The following is a 14,816-nucleotide window of genomic DNA, read 5'->3' as shown; positions in this document are numbered from 1 at the left end:
TTCATGAGTTGTCAAAATTGCTCAAAGTTCCTAATCTAACTAAGAATGCTAGTGGTCTGAAGTGGAAACTATTAAAAGCTAAGTTAGAGAGGAAAAAGTCAGAACAAGGGTCAATTATAAAAAGAGACAAATTGATTACTTTAGGAATATTTGGCCTTGTGTTGTTTCCAAGCTTAACGGGTATAATAAGTTTAGAAGTTGTCGCTATGTTTGTAGAGTACGAAGACACCTAGACTAACCTTGTTGCTTCTATATTGGTTGAAACTATCCTAACCCTTAACCATTTTAGAAGAATTGGAAAAGGGACAATGGGATGTTGCACACAATTATTATACCTATGAATGGTGAGTCATATTGAAATAAAGAAACCAGTCTTCAATAATTTTTGGTAGTTTAACTAAAGGTTTTTGAAGTTGGTAGGAGAAGAAGAATGGGAAAGCTTGGATGATCATTTTTTACCTATTTTCAGTCAGCCACTCCTTAAAAGTTTTCCATCTCCTGTAATATTATTTTTTTCAATAACACCATCTAAACCTATAATCATCATCATTTATCACAAGAAACACATCTATTTTACACAACTTTAACAATTCCATAAACCCTAGTTTCCTTACAATTTAGAAATTTCTATGCCATACTCCTAAAACATAATTAAACATGAATTCTTGTATTAAAAACAACTCACCTAGAAGTTTTGAACCTAAATCAAGTGTCATTGTATTAACCAGTTTATTATTCACCTTCTTCCTCGTTAGATTTTTCACGTATTACTATGCTCTCTTCTTTGTCTCTTTAAGAATATTTAGTTAGGATCACTCATTTACTCCTCATTTTCATGTTTTTTCCTTAAATTTTCTCTCCTCGCTGAAGTTTTCCCCTTCCTCTTATTTTTTTTTTCTTTTTCTTTTTTTTTCCAGCATACCCTTTAGTTATAAAGAAAGGAAAAACTCAATTTTTCCCATTTTTTCACTTATTTATGAAATTGCCATTAGTAAGTATACAAGGTATTTTTTTTATTTTGTTCGACTACTGCCAATCTTATACAAGCTTCTTGAACTCCGATTACTCTGAAATTGTAATCCAAGGTAGGAAAAAATGTCAAAAGGGTGCTCGTGAAAGTTCAATTTGATCCAACAGTCAAATTAAGAGTTATGTTTGATACCGTTGAATTGGTCGGTAGGTGATTTTACACAAAAATCTAGATTTTGTTGTTTAATCCTTACATAAATCAATTATTCCTCTAAACTCTTGGGGCCATTTTATCATTGCAAAAAATATAATTATTTTTTATTTTTATTTCTTTACCAGACTTATTATTATTTCACAGTAACGTTACTATTTTTTAACCAATATTTATACCATCACTCTTTCCCCTTTGCTTTGTATTATATTTTCTTATAGCTTACCATTTATTACCACACTAATTTCTTTGTGTCATTTTCTTATTTTCTTATTCTTTTACGCACCAAAACTCATTACTGGTTCCACTGACGTTATGAATTTTAAGCTAAAATTAAAAAAATTTATTTTTAACCTTAACAATGCTTCTTCTTCCTGGGTTTTTGTTACTCTTTGAAATCTTACTATTTTCAGTTCTACATTTATGCAGGGGTTTACAAATCTATTATCATATTTCTAATAGCTAAACAATAAAAATAACACCAATATATTAAATTAAAAAAAATCAAATTAATTTAACATGATTTGTTTTGTATTTATTTAAATTTTAAAGTCCTATAAAATTAACTTTTTATATATTTTATATCATGAATAGTATATAATTAGAGAATTTTAAATTATAATATTCTTAATTATATGTATTTACAAAAATAAATAAACATAAGTTTTCTCCTAATAAAAAAATATACTATTTATATTTTTGGATATAATATTGAAAATGAAAAAACAAATAATAGTGGAAATATTGCAATAGATACCAAGGTACATTTATTCACTATATTGACAATATATGGTAAGTTGTAACTTAAAAAAATAAAATTATTTTTATCTCTTTAAAAAATAAGCAGTATTTTATACAAAAATATTAAAAATCAGTGTTTTAATGAATCAATTTAAAAAAAATATTTGTTGAGGCCATTAAGAATCCATGACCCAATTTTTCACCTTTTTTTAATAATAAAAAAAAAAAACAATGTCCATTAATTGGTGTTCAATTCTATGTACCCTATGAGAGGCAATGAAAAGTGTATTTGGAAATTTGGTAAAAGTTAAAGTAGAGGTTAGTACAGCTAAACTATGCACAAACCTTGCCCATAAAATTTATTTATTTTTTGTTTATTTTATTTTTTTTGGTATCATGCACAAACTTAAACCTCTAGTATATAATGATTTTCAATTTAAAATATATTAAAATAATAATATTTTTATATTTTTAATATTAGTTCCTCAAAATTATCTAAAATACTTAAAAATGTTCACTGATGTTCATCAAAATTCACTGATGTTCACATGTTGAAGAACAAATCCATGCCCTTTTTCGTGTGATTGTCAAACTATCAAGAAACTAATTCCACTCATATGGATCTAACATAGCATTGGAGTTTCAAAATAAATAATTTTAAATATTAAAAAAAATATGATAACAAAAAATAAAAATACATATGGTCATTAGATTAGTCAGACCTATAATTAGACCTACAAAGCATTTTTATATTTTAAGAAAAATTATAGATAGTTTTAGCCTATCACATTATTCATTGACTAAGAACTCATATGGCAACGAGATATACTGTGGGAGCAAGCCATAGTGTTTTTCTCATTTTGCTCTTGAAAAAAGAATTTTTATTGATTGCTTTAAAAAAAAAGGGGGGGGGTAAAATAATTATTTTACAGGATATAAATGTCAATGTATAATTGTTGGAGGGTGTAAACAGCTTTTTTGTAAATTTTTTGGACTTGAAAATACTACATTGCCCTTGAACAAAATAAAAGAAAAGGAAAAGGATATTCCTGTTGCCTAGGCGTGTAATGAGATTTTCTATTTTTTTTTGCAGAACATAAATTTTCTAAACCTTTGCTTTAAGGGTTTTTTTTGTATTTTCGCATATGTTTTTATGTTATTATCAGATCTTCATAGGGGTATTTTTGGTTTTTCACACATGGTTGTTTTTCTTAATTTGGGGTTTAGGAGGGGTTATTTTGGTCTTTTAATATATATTTTGGTCTTTTCACACATTTGAACGGCACGTGCGATGCCTCATGGCTAGAAACAAATGTCGTCCAAAGTGCTTTTCAATTCCTCATGGCTGAGCCAACCATGCTAGGTGGCGCGTGTATGTCTATTTACGCCGGTTTGGTCTCGATCTAGTTTTCTTTCTTCTTTTTTTTCATTCTTTTTCTTACTTAGATTGCGTACTATCCATGCAAAAAATTATATCATCCCTTCAAATTATTTTTTCCTTTTAGTCCCTCTTCTTTTAATTTCAATTTTTTTTATTTACATCGATTATTTCTAATTGGGTTTTATTTTTTATTTAATCCCTGGTCATTTGATTTTTTTATTTTTTATCAAATTTGATTCTCATTCTTTTAATTGCTATTTTTTTATTTGAATTATTTTCTTAATTGATTTTTTTTTTCAATTACATCCCTCAACATTTATTTTCATTTAATTTTTATGTCAAATTTGGTTCTAATTATCTTAATTGATATTTTTTAATCATTTTCTTAATTGATTTTTTTTTAATTACATCCCTAAACATTTAATTTCATTTAATTTTTATGTCAAATTTAGTCTTAATTTTTTTAATTGCTATTTTTTTTGTTTTGAATTGATTTTTTTATTGATTTTTTTCCTCAATTTCATCCATCAATATTTGTTTGATTAAGAATCTTGCTTCTATATTTTTTTTTGGGTTTGCCTTTAATGGAATCACCCCAGTCTCATGATCTGGGTTATAAATATAAAAGATTAACCCGAGTCGACTTCGGTCTTCTTTTAAAGCATTTTTTTCAAATATATTTTTTGCCAATATTTTTTTTGTTTTCCTATTTGGTGTCATCTTAATTTCATGTCCTAGGTCATGTGTTTGATTTGTTGATCCAAGTTGGTTGTCGGGTTTGCTAGAGGTTTTTTTTGCTATCTTTGTTTTATATCTTTCCATCATATCGGCAAGTGTTTATTCTTTACATTTTAAGTTCAATTTAAGTTATTTGAAATTGTTCAACTTAGTTGGCTCGATAACCTGAGTCTCAAATTTTCTTTGAGTTATTTAAAAATGCTAGCATCAGGAAGTTTTTTTGTGTTCGGGATAATGTTTGCCCACCCACAATGTAGTGACTAACCTAGTTTTTGAAGATTCACCTGATTATTTTATCTTTTTATTTTTTTAGGGACTTTGCTTTTTTTTTTTTACTAATTTTAAAAATAATCCAAGCTTTCTCAAATTTTTAAATTCATCATTTTTGTTAAACTTATGCCTTATTTTAAAGGGAGTTTGATTTTAAATTAAATTAAATTAGTTGTTTCCTTTTAAAAATATATCATCCAAGATACCACCATCTTCATATTTGTCTTAACATTTGTTTAAAGTTAAAAAATAAGCTCACATACATTGCTGGACAAATCATTTTCTTCCTAACTTAAAAAAATATTGATTTGTTAGAAAGTCATACTGGACAAAAACATATTAGGTGACATATTAAGATAATGACACCTTTAAATGACTCGAACTAGTCATGGTTAATATGTAAAACCTGAAATGTAAATTAAATTAAATTAAATTAATCAATATGATGTGGGCATAAGATTCTAACTTTGTTATATTTTAAATGTGCTTGCAACGCATAATTTCATCTTTCATTATTTTTTTTGTGCTTTACATAAATTAACTTTATTTTTAGGATACAAAAAAATTATTTTGTGGTAAAAGATAAGCTTTGTGACAAAAAAAATACATTTGCATGAAAATCTTAAATTTGAATAGCAAGCTAATCTATATTTTAGTTTTACCGGATAGTTTTCTTTTGATTTTTTATTTAATTCATTAGTGTGAGCGCGCTTGCTCATAGCGGCGGAGCAGGTCAAATTGGAACTCCAACATTTTTTTTTAACAGGTGGTTCTTAATTGATTTAATTAAATGCATGCATGAGTTTCTCAATTTATAATTATGATTTTTTTTCAAAAAAAATGTTAAAAAAACATGCGCTCTCATTTTTCTAATAAAAAAAATTACAACCCATAACGAGGTGTAGGTTAATGATCTATTTAGTTAGATACATGCATGGTCTTTTTAATTTATTATTTAGTTTTTTTTACTCGAAATTAAATAACTAGTACAATCTATATTTTGAATGAAAAAACACCAAAAATAATATTTTTGGATGTGGAACGCAGGTTGCACTATAGGTGCACCATGTAGCCAAACAGAACCTAATTAATTGAGATTTATTTGGATACATATCAATGTCCAGTTTCATTCGATTCAGTATTTTATTTCTCGAAAATACCAAATCAGGCAATTGAATGGATCATATGTGCTGGCTTTTTTAAGGTAACAAAAAATTTGAAAATTTTGATTTAATTATGATTTAGTCCTTGTAGCTTAATGAAACTAATTAATTAACCCTCATAGTTTAGAAACCATATATTTAATCCCTACATATTCAAATTCCATATTCTTTTCAATTCTGTTTCCCTTTGAAAAATAGAATAAAGAGAAGAGAAGCAGGGAAAGATGGGAGATCTTGATTAGAAAAGGACTTGTTCGAACAAAAAAGAAAAATTGAGGATGAGCTATTAAATATTTCTAATACTATAGGGACCAATTAATTAGTCTCCATAGATTATATGGACTAAGTTATAATTAACTCAATAAATATTATTCACACCAACTCTAAAAAGCACAAATTGGAGAAGCTATGTTACAGGCAGAGTTGCAACTCAACATTCATCAGCTAAACACAGCCAGAGAATCACATAAAACCAAAAAAAAAAAAAAAGCGATACAAAAGAAAATAAAGTTATCACAGCAGTTTTGGGCCAAAAATCAGAAGATAAAGTGTCAATGAACTATGTTTTCTAGTTTCTTCTCAAGAACCAAATATAACTAAAGAAATGCAGCTTTAGGGGGGAGGTGGCACAGGCTCAAACAGTGGAGGGCAGCAGCATGAGAAAAGGCCGCAGCAGCACAGAAACCATAAACTGCAAAATGTGAATATTCCCAGTAACCAACTAATAAAATACTACAATGTCAAATTCTAGCTACCAATGTTGCAGTTTCCTCCAGATGTATAAATTTAAAAAGAACAAGAACAACTTACCATGAATCCAAGCATCCTCCTTCATGGTGTGGTGGACCAAGCAGTGGAACAGTAGATGGTGGTGGTGGTGGTGGTGGAGGAGGATCCATTGGTGAGTTAAGACGACGGACAATACTTCAACTACTGAGGTATTAACTGGTATCCTCTCTTTGTAGAAGTTAGATGGTAGATATTAATTGGTAGAACATTATGCAACATCCTTTCTTCAGGTCACTCCTTCAACTACCATTCAAAGTTAGGCAATAGAATTGCAAAAATGGACGACCCAACTAATTATTAACACCTGAACAAGTCAAGTGCTCAACATGGCTACCACTGCACATGGACAACTACTGAGACTTGACTTACCAGAATATACACCAAAAAACACATTACAGAACCAAGTTGCTTCCATGGCAATATAATATTTGATATTGAATTTGATTCAAGAAAAAAAAAATCGTAGTCATGAAGGGTGCCGACAATTTAACTTCCAAACTCAAGAAATTCATTGGGATAAAAGCTAAAGATTTTAAAGATCTTGTGATAGAAATTATTTTGTCACCTATAGCCCACCGAAGAAAGATTTGTATTTGGTACAAAAAAAAGTGAAGTATGACCACTCCTATTTCTCAAACTGTCATGAGTGGAAATAATCTATCTACGAAGTTGTTGTACTTGATTAAAAAGAAAGGTTTTTAATCAGAATCAGGAGAGCTCAAACTTGAGCTTGAACATCTTGGCAAGCCCTAACTTGAAAGCTTGCTTTCTATCAGAATTTGCCACACTGTGTTTTTCTTTCTTGGTTTTTTTCCTTATTTAAAGCATTTCACAGCAAATGAATTTGACGTATCACATATGTACCTGAGCACTGTTTCTCATACAAAAAACTAAATCAACTTCTTTGTAAGATGAACCGTGAAGCCATATCATATTACCAAAAAAAAACGAGTTTTCTATAAATTTTTCTGTACATGAACAATTAAATACAAATCAATAAAGAAATGACCAAAAACTTGCATTCTTCTCTATGTAAGAAACCAAAAGTTGTACCGCCAACCTGCAAAGTACCTGAAAAAAATATTTTTTGCCTTCATAGGGAGCAGCTTTTTCATGGAGATTTAACATTAGCCATGCAGAATGATTCTAGCCGAGGCTCAGTTAAGTCCACAGCCTCATCATCCGAGGAACGCAAACTTTGAGCTTTTGAAGTCAAAAGGATTAACCTCTCCATATACTTGATTGAATTATTATCTGCCCCTACATTGTTGCTTCCAACAAAATGGTCGTGTTCTACATCTAAAGCTGACTGTTGAATTGACCTGTCTGGCTTCAGTACCTCCTCTGCATCAACAGGACCTTCAGCTCGACTGTCGGGTTTTTCTTTGAATAGCTCAGTTTTCATTCTCTGGATTGAAGACATCTGCATAAGACATAAGCAGTGACATTTATAACATTGACCAAAAGGATAAATGTACATATCAGGGGAAGCATTCTAGGAAATTTCAGACAGTAAGATTGGTAAGCAGGGACGAGTGCACTCAATCACTGACATAAAGAAGCATGCTTTGCTTTCATCTGTGCTCTCAGAATCTTAGATGCAGCACTACATTTACCTCCTTAGAGATTAACTAAATGAATAAATGAGAGCTGGATTTGATACATAATCAAAAAACATAAGATTTTGATAAGTAATTTTTTTTCAGAAATTCCACTTCCAAAAGGAACACAAAATTCAAGAAATTGAACACAGAATTTACACCGAGCATTGAGATGGTTCTCATTGTTTACCAGGAATAGTAAGAAAAAACCATCACAAATAGTTGTCACCATGAAAGAAAGAGACATAGTAAATAAAAAAACTTGACTTGCTATAATACATTACCTGAAAAAGATTCACAGGAATGTTTCTCCTTTTGGATTTTTCTGGTGCTATAGTTGAGAGGATTTGTACCACCTCACCCATGCTTGGTCGAGCATCAGGATCCAACAGCAGGCACTCCTTTGCCAGGTAAGCCATTATTTGCAACTCTTCTTCTGGGAAATTCCCTTTCAAGCGTGGATCAGGCAACTCTAGTAATACTAGCCCACTATCCTGGAGAAGAGGAGTAGCCTGCAATAGAAGAGGAATATAAACTACATATCAGTAATAGTACTCTACAGGCACAATTATGCTTAGCATACTTGGGAGCGCGTTTTCTATGTTTACATAACATCAATAATGATTCATCTGCCAAAGACATCTTTGGCATCATCAAGGAATATCACAATTTGGGATAGTCAGGTTGAGTAGTTTTTTGAGCTACTCAACCTGCGGGTATGAAATATAATACATGCAACAAAATCAAGATTCTTTTTACCCATAAGACAAGGCTTTCTTCTCCTTTGTTGGTTGATTTATGGATTGGTTGCCGACCAGTGATAAGTTCAAGAAGAACTACCCCAAAACTGAAAACATCTGACATAGGAGAGGCTCTTCCAATCATTGCATACTCTGGTGCGAAATAGCCAAATGTGCCCTGCATTCTTGCAGGAGAACTGGGACTGCTGGGAACTCCATCACCTCTTAAACGTTTAGCCATACCAAGATCAGTAATCTGCACATTTTGTTGTCAGTGTAAGGTTATGGATGTTTGATTGCATTTAAGGCTTCATTGTTCAACTTAGTTAATTTGAATAAAAACATTTTCATATCTAATTAATATTTGACAGTTGTCTCATCTAAATTTGCAGTCAGAAAATTTTTGTTATGGTATTCTCTCATGAAAAGGATGAAAAAGGGGGTAGGATTGAAGTTCAAGTCCCATCCCTGCTAAAATATGTTGTGTTTCTATTTGGAGTAAATATTTTCAGCAGAGACCTAAAGAAGAAGATTCTTACTTTTGCCCTCCAGTTTTCATCCATAAGAATATTGGTTGATTTGACATCTCTGTGCAAAATTCTTGGAGCAGCTGATTCATGAAGATATTCTAAACCCCTTGCAGCTCCTATTGCAATAGTAACACGAGTTTGCCAGTTCATTTTTTCCCCTAAAACCCCATCCAGACAGTCCCTCAGGTTACCATTAGGCATGTATTCAAATACCAGCAACCTCTCAGAAAATTTCCCTTGGAACTTCGAGCAGTAGCCAAGCAAAGGCACAACATGACAGTGATGGAGCTTCGCTAACAGCTCAACCTGTGCAAAACAACATGAAAAGGTTGTATGTGATTTGTGGAGCACAAACTGATCTTGCTGTTTACACTTCAATGAATAACTAAATACAGAAGTTGGTGTTTGACAATAAGGAAAATGGGGTACCAAGCAGAGGCGGTACCTCTGTTGAAAAAAGGAAGTCTGCATCAGGACCACCTTGAGCTTTCAGCCGCTTAACTGCCACAGTCCTACCATCCTTGAGCTGACCATGATATACATAACTACTTCCTCCAAGTCCAATTAGATTAGAATGGGAGAACTTATTGGTTGCATGTTCCAGCTCAGAGTACGTGAAAAGGATTAAATTTCCTTGTATAATCTCTGTTTTGCTCCTACACAAGAAAGAAGCCTTGCGAAAACACCCTGAGAATATGAAAAAACACTTGAATGACAAATCATGACAAGCAATAGACAATTGATATGTCAAACTTTGATGGGAACCAATTTAAGTTGATCATTCACTTGTAACCATAACAAATGCTACCTACCTGATATAGGATTAATGGGGGAATCAACCCTGATTTTAGTTTCTGACACTGAAGATGCTCTGTGACTAATTAAGTTAGTAGCACTATTGCAACTCCTTTCCCTGTCTGACAAGAATACTGGTGACTGGACAAGGCACTTGTCCTTTCGGTAGAGATAGCATGTTATTGAAGCAAGAAATGCAAGAGTTGTGAGTATGACACATAATAGTAGGATGACCAAAACTATCTTGCTGGAAAAATGTTTTCTTGTATCTTGAACATCAGTAAGAGAACCTGTTGAGAAGCAAGCATATGCGAATAGGTCAGGCTATGGATGACTCATCTTACAACTAGCCAATGGTTTTAAACACAAAATTGAACCAACGAAAAAATCATAATTAAAAACATATAAATATGTCATTTGAATAAATACAAAAATAGAGTAAAATTTTGTTCTTATTATATAGTATCTGGACAACCCGATTGATGTTCTTTATGGTTATTGTTAATCCAGCTTCAATAGAAACTTGAGAGAAAGAACAAGGTTTTAAGTGATTGGATCAGTATGATATTAGTCAAATTTGTCCCTGTAACAAGAACATGGAGAAGAAAAAGAAATAAAATACAATGATAATGTATATGAGTGTGTATAAGCACATTATGTATGTAAAGCGTGGCCTATCTCACTTAACATCTGTTACTATAATGCACTGTAGAGATGCACAAAATAAATCAAATCATAAAGATGTGAATTGTCCATCGACGATAGCTCTTAGTTGCACCTTGTAGCGAAAACAGCCCTAAAATCTAAAACCTATTGTCAAGTAGAGAAATATAAAAGACAAGCACAATCAATCATACAAGATAACTCACGGAATTCAACAACTTAGACTTACTTCACGGGTGAGACGACCAGGGAAATTCACTTTAAAGAAGTAGAAGGTTACAAAGTGTCATACAAAATTGTTCTCACACCTAAAATTCCAAAATAACCCAAAACTCACTTTTTCACTTCCTTGAGAATGTAAACACTCACAAATAAGTCTTAAGCCTAAAATATTACAACTTTAGGTTTTTGTACGAACCAAGTATGAGTATTTCTTCTCTCGTTGGGCCCACAATTTAAGACAAACCCAACAAATCTCTACATTGATTTAAAATTAAGCCAATTTACGAAACTTGAACTCCTCTTTAATTGTCTCTACCAAGCACCTCTCAAGTACCACACAAACCAATCAAGTCCAAGCAATGCTTGAACTTGACTGCAGTGATTGGTTTTGTCAACATTGTTGCAGGAGCTGAGCAATCTTCTTTACTGTTACAAAACACCTCCTATTCAAATTTCAGCTTCATTATCCCATATAAAATCTAATGTTGAAACAGAAACGTAGATTATTGAAAAACCTGCTAGATCCATGATTGAAACAGAAAATAATTCAAAGCTAATTAGGGTGTTCAGAGAGATCATTTAGTTGTTAAGTTTTGCTGCATGGCCTTTCTTCCTTATAACATCAAACAAGTTGTGAAGTCAAAAAACTATCCAGAAGATATTCTAGAGGTTATACACCATGAAAAATCAAATTTTTAAATATTTACTAAGCAGCATCCAACAGACTAAATTATGCAGAAAGAAAAACACTGCCACAGGAACCAAGTACCAGAAGTGCAGTTGCAGGCTGTAAAACAGGTAGTATCTTGAATGCCAGTTGCAACTTTTGGTAACCCATCGGAAGAACATGTACATGTCCACATACCTCCACTTTGTCCACCATCTGCTTCGTATGAGATTAATCATTCAAATACAGACAATATAATCAATAATTTTCAAACAGAAGAGAATGTGTTCATAAATAGCCAAGACCCAGAAGTTACTCATGGTATTAAGTTTTAAAAATGCATGGATCCAAATAAAATTAGTCTTTCACCTATCATAAAAATGTTCATTTCAAGAACAATAAGTTAAAGCATATCAGAGAGTAATACAGTCCCTTATGAATCTGCAAGTGGAGGTCCCACAGTATACAACTTAAAGCAAACTCAACTATTATCTATGAGAAAAACCTTTTACTTCTTTTTATGGTTGCCCTGGTCACCAAAAAAAAAAACAATTTACAAAAATTAAGAATCAGCAATCATTTATTAATGTCCTTGTTATTTCCTAAGTGAACATAATGTTATAATTAAGAATCAGACTGAAACTGTCATGACTTCTTTGGTGGCTATACAAACAGGGTATGTTTCATGGTTTTTTTTTTTTTTTGGGTGAAGGGGAGATTTCTCGTGGCTAATATTTTTTAGTGTAAGAATGAGACTAGTAGAGCATGCTTTGCCAACTACTGAAAAACACTATTTAAAAGGTCAACAATTTTAGAACTTCTGGACGGTTATACCATAATGAGCAACGGCATACCCGGACTGCAATCACAGGATGTAGAACAATTAGATTTAATATAGCTCTGATTTCCTTGATATGATGCTGAACATGTACATGTCCATTTGTTGATGCCTGATTTAGCTGAAAGTTCATCTGCACCATCCAATTAACTAGAAATGAAACATGTTGCATTTATGTAGATGATGAAAAATTAAGTGCAGCTCAATGCATCAGGCCTTTACACATTCAAAAATGCAGCAAATTTGCAATCAAAGGAACATCTAATGCAGTCTAGGCATCTCTGAGCAAAAACCTTCAAGTAACAGGTTCCACTCTTGATGCACATGTAGTAGCTATGTTGACGCATCTGTTGGAATGAAACCTTTACTTAAACATGTTTGATGAGAGATGCCTAGCCTTCCCAGGCTCATCGATATACCAAGGAAACTTGTAAATGGGATTTATAGTTTTAACTGTACTAAAAGGTGGAGAATCGAATGCTAAAGATGGAATGGATTAATTACTAACCAGAAAAACCTTGCTGGATCCAGATTAAGCTAATGAGAAAAGCAAGAGCAACTTTCAGCTGAAGCTTCATCTACTCAAACACTAGCATAAAACAAAAGTGCCAGTCAACTCCATGTCCCAATCAAGAATGGAAATTTTCTACTTGTTCAACATAGTAACAGTTAGCTTGGCAATACCAATATCTATTGGCCTTCCAAAACAAATCTAAATCTGGTAAATACTCGCTGAAAAGAAAAGAGAGAACAAGCTAAAAGACAAAAACATCAGATCACAAATTTTAGTATCTAGGGACTTGCAAGGCATCTGAGATTGATTCTGCTAACGTCGCAGGAAATTATTCTTCCTACAACTGCAATAGGACTAAAATAGTTTGAAAGAAACAATTTTTCAGGATTTTTAAAGGAACAATATATAAAATTACATCATCCAGTGCTGTGTGTGTGTTGTGCTGGTTGGGGCCTAAAAGACCGACTAGTATTCGAAAAAAGAGACTCATAGTGGAAAACAGAAACCTTCATTTGCTCATCCAACTTCGTCAATCATAAGGAATCCAATCTGCACCAAGCATATTATAGAAAAGCTTAAGAGTACATATGATTGAAGTTGATAACTCAAAACATGAAATATAAAACTCCAGGAAGGATAAACGAGAGTGATTGGAACTTCTATAAAATGAGGAAAAAGACTTAAAACCTATGGAAAAATTGCATGCTTTATATCAAATTATCCCTACAAATTCACACATTCCAAGATGATCTGGACATCAATACAGACACTGGGTTCTCAATGTAATATTGCGTACCGGCACCAACAATTCTAGAAACTGGTAGTTAGAAATTGGTAGATTCATGGTTGGCCAACAAACACTTTGCTTCCAATGATTTTCAACACGCTAGGCAAATTATTGAAGCAAGAAATAGAAACACTATGCTAGATTGTTGCACTTAATTATGGCACTAACGACACAATTAATGATAAATGCTCCACGGAAATTATTAGTCGGTCATCTACAGTTTTAAGAGTAACATCTAGCAAGATGGTGAAACGCAAGAATAGATAGCCCTTAAATGCAAAAGTGTCCATAGAAATGACGGCAGGTAGACCATTCATTAAAAGGGGAGCCCTGGTACATTGAGTTACACATCAAATACATAGCACAAGCACAGTGAGGACATGACCCTCTTTCAGAGCTGAGGCAACCCAGAGATGCCTCCCTCAGCCAACTAATGTTTATAAACGACCCACCTAGCCTAGCTGGCTACATGCATTTGGTCGGCAGAAATCCCATCAGGAGTAAAACCTGCTCCATTCCAAATTAAACCATTTCCAAAGTAATTCTAAATTTACTTGATCGGTAAACAAACCAATCACAACAAGTGAAGCAACAAGTCCAAAAGAGAAATGAGAAACAGAGATTTGACAGCCAGATGGATAGTGATAAATACATCGGGAAAGAGACTGATAATTATTAATAGTACTGGTAAAAATACTGATGAATGAAGATTTGAAATATAGCAGTAGTATAAAAGAAACAAACCCATCAACCTCTTTGAAAGCAACTGAATTTCAAACATGAAAGTGACTCTTCAACCATTTTTAATCGACTAGCTTTATATTGGAAACTTCTTTTTTTTTTTTTCTTTTTTTTTTTTTTTTGCTTTCATTTCATGAACTAGATAAATCCATTTTACAAAACAACGGTGATGCTCTACGATGCCAAATCCCATGAAAACATAAACACATGGGTTCCTCGCGAGGGATTTGGGCTTCGGAATAAGATAGATACACGCTTACAATTATTATCAAACCCAGTCCGGCATAGCCTTCTATAGATAGACCTATTAATTTCGAGTCCAATCATTTAGAAAGTTAATCTCGTAAAATTTATTTTACTTGACACGTCAATTCATGATATTATCAATAATTTTTTTTTACTTAAAACAATATAATTTTATAAAAACCTCATATCGATCTAGAAGTTAATCAGTTG

The 14,816-nt window shown here is 32.3% G+C and overlaps 1 protein-coding gene across 11 annotated transcripts; it reads right to left on the bottom strand.

The window, feature by feature from the left end:
• Positions 1–5,792: 5,792 nt before the first annotated feature.
• Positions 5,793–14,269, bottom strand: LOC7491152 (receptor-like serine/threonine-protein kinase NCRK). Of its 11 annotated transcripts, none has more exons than XR_008060180.1 (13): positions 13,547–13,913; positions 13,323–13,382; positions 12,827–12,907; positions 12,335–12,451; positions 11,583–11,696; positions 9,946–10,218; positions 9,579–9,820; positions 9,143–9,439; positions 8,623–8,859; positions 8,148–8,375; positions 7,334–7,685; positions 6,284–6,505; positions 5,793–6,164 (listed from the first exon to the last, which is right to left on the bottom strand). XR_008060180.1 is itself a non-coding variant. In XM_052455985.1 (11 exons), the coding sequence occupies exons 3-11, from the start codon at positions 12,894–12,896 to the stop codon at positions 7,374–7,376; spliced, it is 1,890 nt and encodes a 629-aa protein (XP_052311945.1). In that variant the 5' UTR covers positions 12,897–12,907; positions 13,339–13,381; positions 14,072–14,269; the 3' UTR covers positions 7,195–7,373. The 11 variants fall into 11 exon arrangements, 2 of the variants coding, with proteins under 2 accessions (XP_052311945.1, XP_052311944.1); XR_008060181.1 differs by having other exon boundaries at positions 13,323–13,381; positions 13,629–13,913; XR_002983860.2 differs by having other exon boundaries at positions 13,339–13,381; positions 13,629–13,913.
• Positions 14,270–14,816: the final 547 nt, after the last annotated feature.

The sequence above is a fragment of the Populus trichocarpa genome, chromosome 9, assembly GCF_000002775.5.
Source record: "Populus trichocarpa isolate Nisqually-1 chromosome 9, P.trichocarpa_v4.1, whole genome shotgun sequence".
Taxonomy (NCBI): Eukaryota; Viridiplantae; Streptophyta; class Magnoliopsida; order Malpighiales; family Salicaceae; genus Populus; species Populus trichocarpa.
This window is presented reverse-complemented; position numbering and strand designations above follow the sequence as displayed.